This window comes from Penaeus monodon, chromosome 3, assembly GCF_015228065.2.
Source record: "Penaeus monodon isolate SGIC_2016 chromosome 3, NSTDA_Pmon_1, whole genome shotgun sequence".
NCBI classification, from domain to species: Eukaryota; Metazoa; Arthropoda; class Malacostraca; order Decapoda; family Penaeidae; genus Penaeus; species Penaeus monodon.
In genome coordinates this window covers 28,689,642-28,699,641 of record NC_051388.1, presented here as the reverse complement: position 1 = coordinate 28,699,641, position 10,000 = coordinate 28,689,642, and the positions used below count along the sequence as shown (strand labels likewise).

The window sequence follows — 10,000 nt, the reverse complement described above, 5'->3', positions numbered from 1 at the left end:
TGTTTCCCTGTTTCTTTGATGTTTGGAAAGTTTTATTTTATTTGAAATGTTATTAATACTTTATTAATAATTTAATTATCATACTATCAATAAAAATAATAATGGTATCAATCATAATAGTATTAGAAAGGAAAACACATTTTCCCACAAATTCAAGGAATGGGGAAATCAGGCACAGGGGACAGAACACAAATCCATTGCCATTGAGTTAAGAGTTAATCAAAGTTATAACTAGCATATCCATAGAACTTGAGGTACTAGTCTGGCATATAATCCCAAAATTATTTATTTTTTTAAAGTGAAATATTGAGAGCTTTTACAAAAAAATAATGATAAAAAGTTTAATAAAAATGAAAATGATAAAAGAGGGAGTTGGATTGAGGTTGCCATAATACCATTGAGTAGGCTAGATCTAGTCAAGGACACAAATAATGCCAGGATATCAGATAGGCTTTCTGTTGGTCCTCTTGGTTGTCTTGGTCTTATAATCTTGCAACTATTGGTGTTTGGCATGATTGCTCCTCCTGTACACTCCCCAACCCCCACTCCTTTCCTACCTTTCCCACCTCCTCCTCTCCCTCTGTTTTCCTTGCCTTGCAGAGATTATTCTCAGTGTGGTTGTTTGGAAGCTCAGCAACATTTGATGACAAATTTCACCTCCCTCTCTTCTTACTTTCTTTCTCCCTTTTTCCTCTGGTATTATGACAACACAACAGTACAAACACATGTAACATTGTTGCACACCTGATAAATAGGGATGGAAGTCTTATGTGAAGAAAAGGTAGATATTACCTTTAATTTTCTATGCTCTGCAGTCTGTCCTAAGCTTGTTCACTCTGCTGCTCAGTAATTGTTTTACATATCAGGAGAGGAATATTTTGTAAGTTTGTATGATCAGTCTCACCACACTCAAAAGACCAAATTTACTTATGTGAAATATGAAAACTTAAGCATTAGTTTGGCACGAATTTCAAGGACCAGCCAAATAATTGCAATAATCAGGGGTGGAAAAAAACATTGCTTTTCATGCCTCATAAAGCTACTGGCCAATGTCTGCCAAATATAGGTGTGATAGGAATCACATGTGAAGATTCTTTAACTTTATGTTTCTTTTTTCTTTTTCCCTTCCTTCTTTCATGCTTTTAGAATTTATTTTGCATATATGATACATTTCACTCTTGAGGAAAATAGTAAACAGATGATCTTCATTCCTAGCAGTATGGCTGCCATGAACCTGAGAAGTAGAAATGTTACATGACTCCATTATTATATGTAAGAAACAAAAAATCATAAATCATATTTAAAATTTTGTTATTGTGCATTCAGAAAGATGACAGTGATAACAAGATTTTTTCCACAAGAAACATTTGTTCAGTAAATCCAGAACAATATGGGAAAAATATTAGTCTTTCTGTACTGTCACCAATGGGTTTAACACTTTTGACCATTGTATATTACTAAGAATGGTAGTTATTGATGGAATACATCTACCATGTATCCATTTCTGTACCTTTCAGTCCAAATTAGAAAAAAAAACAATAATGATAATGATGAAGAAACTGAGATAAGAAAAAAATAGGCTGAATGCTTAGATTGGCACACAAACATGATCAATGGTAAGTCTTTTTTCCTCTCTTAGAAATACAGGTTCTGATGATGGATTTGGTCATGGAAAAATCCTCTACCCTGCCTCCATGCCTCCCTATGATCCCATCTTACCATGCTGCTTGTGGTCACTGTGAGCTCTGAGATATCTAGACACTGTGCATTATGTTCTGTATTTGGTTCTTTTGATTTGCTGCAGCTTTTTGTCCTCAGGCTTTGTGATTGTAGAATAATGGATATTTATATCTGGTCTTTTAAATGTACAGCAGGGACAAACATAATGGTATAGCATATGAAACTTTGATCTCATGTTTCATCTGTGTGTATTGTGATATATTTGAGCATGATTAACTTGTACTTTGAAGCTATTTTCATTGGTAGTCATTTTCAAGTGTTTATTAGAGCTTCATAGATACTACTTCAGAAAACATAATTTGAAGCTAAATACTATCAGATGATAATAATAATGTATGTTGAAAATTCTTTTTTTCTTCTTGTTATTGCATACACATAGTGGGTCATATCAGTATGATATTGTTTTTTTGGTAATGACAATAGAGTTGAATTTATCCAGTTATATGTGTCTCTATCTTTTATAGATAGTATGGTGTTGTAGTCCCATTGTGTCTCAGAAAAAATAGGCTTTACATGACAACCTTTCATTATGATGACATTGCTGAGGTTTAATACAGGATTATATCAAAGTAGATCTCATCTGTTACTACCTTGTATATTCATTTTTTTCTTGTATCACCAAAGAAGTGAAAATGATACATATATATATATATATATATATATATATATATATATATATATATATATATATATATATATATATATATATGTATATATATTATATATATGTATGTATATATATTATATATATGTATGTATATATATATATATATATATATATATATATATATATATATATATATATATATATATATATATATATATATATATATATATATATATATATATGTGTATATATAGATACATTTTATTTTATTTTTTCTCCTCATTTTATTTCTTTGCAATCTTTGACATACTTCTCTTATATGGATGGTACTTTATGTCCAGTATATTTTTGTATCTCTTTCCCTACATTTTTACTCTCAAATAATTATATTTACAAATTGTTTATAAATAATTTCCCTTATTGTAGCCTAACAATGATTTTGTAAAATGCATGATGACACAAAGTGCATAGATTTTCACAATTGTTTATACACATGCATGTCTGGCACCCTCTGCACATGCACACACACACACACATGCACACTCATGCACATACACATGCTCACACATGCACACACAAGTATGCACCCCCCACCCCCTACACACACATCTATACACATAGACACATCTACACATACACACACCCTCACCCTCACATACCCACATGCACCCTTCTCCCCCTTCACACACACAGTATAGATTTTATGGCTCTTCATTCTTACCCATTCATACTTCTTACTGCCACTGTCTTGTATAAAATCTGTTTACATAAAGGATAACTGCAAAGCTATATTTCTAAAATTAATGGCAGGATGGCATCTTTGAAATTCTCTCACAATCTGAAGACAGAAATAATACTTATGTAGATATACTTTACATCATTATTGTTGATGTGAAATAAGGCATGACAGCATTACAGAGACAGTCAAAGTTCTTGCATATTTTATATCTAGTTCTTTCATAGTAACTGACTTTTAACCTATGTGCTTGTTTCAGAATGGGAGACTGGGACCATCTAAGTCTGAATTCCTGCCCTGCTATTTCAATCTCAGGTCATTCAGCTGACATTCCTTTTGTTGAACCTGTCTTTGATCAGCTCTGTCCCAATCCCGTTACCTTGTATCAGGACATAACTAAACATCGAGTACAAATTAGTGTTCCTGGTAAGTGCATATTGTTATAGAGTATGTGGCTAAATGAGTCTGTATTTTGGAAGTTGATCTGTATTTATGAAGGTCATTTAATTATGTTTTTTTCTTAAAGACAACAAAGTTTAATTCATTACACCTTTAACAGGATTTGATGACCTAACAGTTTTTGTTGGCAAAAGATCCAGAAGTCGCATCTTCCAGCTGAGTCCACCCCGTAATGACAGAAGATATCACTTAATTGTAACAGTACAGGTTGACCACCACACAACGAAGGTCATAGTGAGAAGTCCTTTACAGGTAAATTAATTTCTACTGATGTAATCTTTTTTTTCTTTTTTTCTTTTTTTGTTTGTTTTTGTTTTACTTCTGTTAACCCTTTGCTACCAGGACCATGAAACATTCCTTGTAACTTTGTTTCATGAAATATGTTTACACACAAATGGCTACACATGTGATCAGCCATCTAAGAATCAGTTAACATGCCTGCATCAACTCACCTAATTTCCCTTATCCTTGAGTTTTGTTTCTATCACTGTTAAAATTTATGATGTTATTGTTATTATTATTGATATTATGATTATTATTATTTTATTAACAGTACTAATAGCAATATGAGATAAGGAATATCTCCAAAAATCAAGGAAAAGGGTAAATGGGTGAGATAAGTAGGACTAGTAATAATCACAGAACTATCTATGTGCAAACTCAATAAATAAGATAAACTTAACTGGGAATGACTTACATATATTTATATATATGTATATAGTCTAACCTTGGTGACAAAAGGGTTAATATTTGTTATTATCATCATCATCATCATCATCTCATCATCATTATCATTATTATTATTGCCATTATTATTTTTGATTGTTTTGTTATTATTATTATTATCATTATTATTATTATTATTATTATTATTATCATTATTATTATTAACATCATTATCATTATTATTATTATTAAAATAATTATTGTCATTTTCATTGTTATTATTATTATTGTTATTATTATTATCATTATTGTTATCATCATCATTATCAATTATGTATTATTATTTTACTGAGCTGATATGTAGATATATTACAGAAATATTGTACATAAGTATTCAGATATCACTGTTACATAATATATGTTATGTGAGATGATAATATAATGATCATACTAAATTTTGTTTCATTGATTTTCACAGATTATGAATGACCTGCCTCTCCCTATAAATATTTGTTTCAAAAAAAGTATTTTAGAAATGCTTGGCTCCTCCCTGGGTGAGCTCCATGCAAGAGTGGTTTCCCCAGTAAATCCTTTTGAACCTCATGTACCAATGATCACCCTCCAGCCAGACCAGATTTTCACAGTACCTCTCACTGTGGCCTATCATTCATCTTTACATATCCAACCTGCAGCAGCTGAGTAAGTATTAGATTGCATTAAAAGCAGTGAAATATAAGCATGCATCTGTCTGATTGTGAAAGAAAATAATGGATGTACATGTGTTTTAGCAAACTTCTTGCAGAAGAGAATTCCTTTACAGCCATGGTGTAAGCGAGTTAGGCGTGTGGTGGAAGGAACTACTGTCATCGTCACGTTCCCATATCTTGACATGTAAGGCGAAGATAGAACAGGATCCTACAATTGCAGCTGCAGTAAGTTTGTTGAATTTTGGAAGGGTAAAATGCACATGTGTTCTGTATATCCAACAGTCATATGTCTTTTAATGTAATTGGGTATGATGGTGAGTCTTTCCTTTGAAATGCATTTATTATTTCCTATACAAATTTTGTAGTGATCTGTTATAGTCCTAATTTTATAAAAGAAAAAAATAAGATCAAGCACTATATAGAGTTCATAAATTAATTAGGTATACCAATTTTAAACAAAAAGTACAAAAAAGTATAATGAACTTTGGAGAAGAGACTCCAAATCCATGAGAATATGATGAATCAAGGGCATTCTGTTTTCAGGTGATAATTCAAGAAGGCATAAAGCTGAGTAGCCTTCAGTGGGAAGGCTTGGGAGGAGTGTTACCTAACTATGTTCTTCGTGTGGTGCCACCTCTTGCCATCCATAATCATTTGCCATGTACGCTCGTTCTCACCCATCCAACTCTAGGACAGCCACTCATGCTTGATCCTGGGGCACAAACTACTCTTTATAAAGTCAGTATAGAGGAAAAAGTGATCCTGCAAGTCCAGGTACTTAACTACTTGTCTAGTGATTGGAGTGGTACCTTAGAGATTGGAGCAGAGAAAGGCAATGAGCACCGCACTCTGATACTCAGTCATGGAGATGGGGATGCCCGCCGAAAATTAGAGATCACCTTGTATACTGTTAGATCTGGGTCAACAGCAATTTATGTGTACTCTCCATATTGGATTGTAAATAAAACTGGACTTCCATTGTATATACGGGTAAGTGTTTGTAAATACATATTACTTGTATTCTGTGTAATGACACATCTTTGATTTTGTTTTATATCTGCTGTCCTAAAAATATTAATTAACTGACTGTAAAGCTTTTAGTCATATATAGAATAGGAAGTACAGAAATGCTGTAGACTTTAGTTCTTAAAGTTAGCATTCAGATATTATGAGACTGTGGAGGTCATGGCCTCAGTATTCTATTGTCTTTTTCTGTAGTTATTATCATCATTTCATTTTCAGGGTGCAAGATCCAAAGTTATTTATGAATTGAATGGGCAAGAAGAGATCATTCTTTTCCGTTATAAGAGAAACTACCCTCACAAACTAAAGGTGAGCATTTAACAGCAGTTGACTTCTGATGAGAAATATTGGCAGTTACATTAGAATCAACCAAACTGATAAAAGGCTAGGCAGATGCATATATGATGTCTAGAATTGCCTCTTTGCAAGACACAGTGTGAATATATTTGTAAAGTCAGTGATATTTCAAATATTAAAGAATATAAATATATAATATGGTAGCATCCTATTTTTGGCTTATTTTGCTAATAGAGGTATAGCAATCTATTCTGCAACAAAAAATAACAAATTATAATTTACACCTTGTAACATGTTCTTTCTGATTTCAGATTCGTGTAGTGGAAAGTGATTGGTCACGCAGATGGAGCTGTGAGGCAGTTGGCTCATGTGGGGTTGTGGTTTGCACAGATAATAACCGTGGCAAGAAGTACAGACTGTTGGCTAAAGTAAAACAGTCAACACTAAAGGCTGAGATGCCAAGTGAAGGTGTACAAGGTATGACATGTGTCTGCATTATTTTGATTCAATATATATTAAGTAATTTGTTGTATGTAACAGGCGTAAAATGTTAAAATGTATTTATTCTAATGAATCATTGATAGAAGAAATTTTTCAAGAACAAATAAAAAGTGCATCTATATATTTCATAACAAATGAGTTAAATAGAATTAGTACCATCTTGTTTGTGTTACACCTAGGGCATTTTCAGTTGTAGGTGGCCTCATTCATATATGTACATGGAAAATCTACCTCATGAATCTTATGTTTCAACTCCATGAAAAATTAACCAATGTCATGTACAATGTTTAATGTTTTTTTTCCCACATTTTGATATAAGTCATATATCAAAATATCAAAGTTTTGAAGAAGTTATCCCTTTCTTAGCATGCTCAAGTATTGAAAGGGATGGTTTGAAATTTATTAGGTATTTTCTCATGTCCATATAATCAGTGGGTATTTATATGGGTGGGTTCAGCCTCAACTTTGGTGCATTTTTCTTCCAAAAGAACGGCAGATATCTTTTTATCATCAGAAAATGGAAATTGAAACTTTATAATAATATTTTTGGCATATTGTATGTTAGCTTTTCTTTCCAAATAATTACTCTTTGTTTCAACACTCATTACCTAATTTTTATCATTTCAATTAGACTGCTGATGTTGAAATACTTTCAGTATACAGTAGACATAGTCAGCACCAGTGATTTGCTCGGAAATGATTAGCCCATTAGTATGGATATTTATGATCATTCCCAATCCATAAATTGTAAACTGATTATAATTTTATAGATTTTTATAAAAAATGAAGAAAATGGTGTCATTTTCAATTTAGTGTGGGCATAAATGAGACTGTCCCCTTGAAAAGAAAGAAAAGGAAAAAAAAGATGTTCACAAAAGCAATACTTACACTTGCAGGACACTTACATGGTAAGCTGCACCTTACAAAAATTGTGACCTTGATGCCATACTTCCTAGTGCGCAATCTAACACAGCGGCCACTAAGATTTATGCAGGAGAATGATAAAGTGGAGTTGTGGTATGATATTCCCCCCCAACAGGTATGTTTATATGTACTTTATACTTGTATGTAAGAAGTAGATGGAAATGCAAGACAGATCCAAATATTAACATGATTATTTACTTTGATTTTAGATTTTACACTCTTGTGTTTGTTGTTTATACACATTCACCCAACTGTTATATCTTTCAATCTTTTTATATAATATGTAAAAAAATGAGACTTCTTTTTTCTCCTTTATCTTTTGCAGTGTATGACATTTTGGCCAGACAGTGAAAACATGCATATGGTGGTTCGTTATCGAGACCAGCAAGTTAGATCTCAGCATTTCCATTTCAACTCTAACCATTCAACAGTATTGCGGATGGAGAAAGGGGTATGTAATCATTCTTGACCTTAACTAGTGGTTACTTACATAGTCACTCAAAGAAATTCTACAGATAAATATGTCTTCCTAGACAAAATTGTACTTAAACAATATTGAGGATTTTATTTTTATATACATACATTTTCTCAAATCCACAGCGAGCCCTCACTGCAAGTGTATCAGGTGTTGGATCAGACAATCCCGTCACAGTAACATTTGACAGATATCAAGCAGGAGACGCACCTGTTAAAATTGAGAACTGGTGTGAGGATGTCCATTTACGCCTCCACCAGAAAGGCTCCAACCAGGTGAGAAGGAGTTGAATTTACTGTTGAAAGGATGAAAATCCATTCATACTCTCAGTTGCCTACTCTCTTCCTACACAGACATACAAATACCTATATAAAGACTTCTCAACCAAGCAGTCAAAATGATGTCAAAAAGCAATGGCATAATACAACTGAAACCTAAACCTTTATGACTTTATTTGTGCATATTACCAGCAAAGTCTAACAATCTCTAGGACACATCCACTTGTTTTTTGCACACCTGTGGTGTGTGAATAGATATGATATTAATCATGTATTTCCAATCAAATAGCTTGTTCTTGTTATGCTATCCCCCTGCCTTTCCACTTTTATAACATCTTTCTTCAGATCTGACAACACAATACCATCTCTATTTCTCCTGTGTCTGTCTGCTCCACTACATAGGACTTTATACCCTTCTCCAAACTTTCTTGCTTTATTTCCCTACCATCTTGTCTCCAGTATACCTTTCTTCTCTCAATCCAACTCTCAGTGCTGTTTAAGCTCACTTCTTTAGCCTGTGTTCAGTCACTGAGACATAGCTTATGGCTTATTTGTGGACATATTTTTGTATATCATGTGCATTCTTACATGTATACAATTGTGTCTTCGTTACTCAAAGATAAATTTGTACCTCACTTTTGCCTTTCTCACATTTCAGACACATCTTCTGGCACCTCATCAGTCACAACTATATACTTGGGATGATCCAACACTACCACATGAGCTTCTTTGGAATATCTATAATAGAAAGAGTGAGGACATTTTAGCTGTCATCAATAAGGTAAGCCTCACACTGGTCTTAACTTCAAGTTGAAAGAGTAAATTTTGTTCCTAACTGTACCTTTCATTTATTTACCTAATGTGGCTTTTTTGGCGTCCATGCGGTCATAGTAGATAGTAGTTAAAGGCACAGTAAACAATAACTTTTTTTAAAATTTGCATGACTGATTGACTAAGCAGATGGTTTTCAGATATATGATCTGTAAGGATGATTTAGTTATAGATTTTTTACATTATTTCTGCAATAGAAATAACCACTATTTTCAAATAAACAGGATGAGCATGGAAGCAAATGTGTGACCGTCACATCTCTGAAGCCAGGCCTTGTAAGAACCAAATCCCAGTCCAGTTTAGGCACTCCAAAAACAAGGCCCAAAAGACTCAGCCCACGTCCTAGAGCCAAGACAATCACCTCCTGTTCCTCAACTGACTCTGAAGATGAAGACCCAGACAATGTTAGTAGAAGTGAATCAGAGAAGCAGTTTCTCTCTTTCTTTCTTTGTGTGTGTGTGTGTGTGTGTGTGTGTGTGTGTGTTTGTGTGTGTGTGTGTCTTTCTGTCTGTCTGTCTGTCTGTCTGTACTGCTTTAAAAATTTTCCTGATCCCACACTTGTAGGCATATAATTTTGTTTATGTTTATGTTAAAAGTCTGCTTTCATGTGCAAGTTGCTTCCTCAACATTTATCTAAACCAAGTTTTGTGTTTTGAATAAAAAAAAAAAAAAAAAAAAATTATATATATATATATATATATATATATATATATATATATATATATATATATACATATATACTATATAATACATATA

At 32.9% G+C, this 10,000-nt stretch overlaps 1 protein-coding gene across 7 annotated transcripts in view; it reads left to right on the top strand.

Annotated features, from left to right (window-relative positions):
• LOC119594031 (vacuolar protein sorting-associated protein 13A-like) overlaps nt 1-10,000 on the top strand; it is a 76,859-nt gene that overhangs the window by 31,570 nt on the left and 35,289 nt on the right. For all 7 annotated transcript variants that reach the window (XM_037943069.1, XM_037943102.1, XM_037943093.1 and 4 more), the window contains 12 exons: nt 3,343-3,509; nt 3,643-3,794; nt 4,687-4,907; nt 5,029-5,140; nt 5,459-5,905; nt 6,158-6,247; nt 6,547-6,712; nt 7,633-7,775; nt 7,986-8,111; nt 8,261-8,410; nt 9,072-9,194; nt 9,469-9,648. In XM_037943069.1, coding sequence (XP_037798997.1) covers nt 3,343-3,509; nt 3,643-3,794; nt 4,687-4,907; nt 5,029-5,140; nt 5,459-5,905; nt 6,158-6,247; nt 6,547-6,712; nt 7,633-7,775; nt 7,986-8,111; nt 8,261-8,410; nt 9,072-9,194; nt 9,469-9,648 — 2,077 coding nt within the window. The remainder of the gene's footprint in view (nt 1-3,342; nt 3,510-3,642; nt 3,795-4,686; nt 4,908-5,028; nt 5,141-5,458; nt 5,906-6,157; nt 6,248-6,546; nt 6,713-7,632; nt 7,776-7,985; nt 8,112-8,260; nt 8,411-9,071; nt 9,195-9,468; nt 9,649-10,000) is intronic.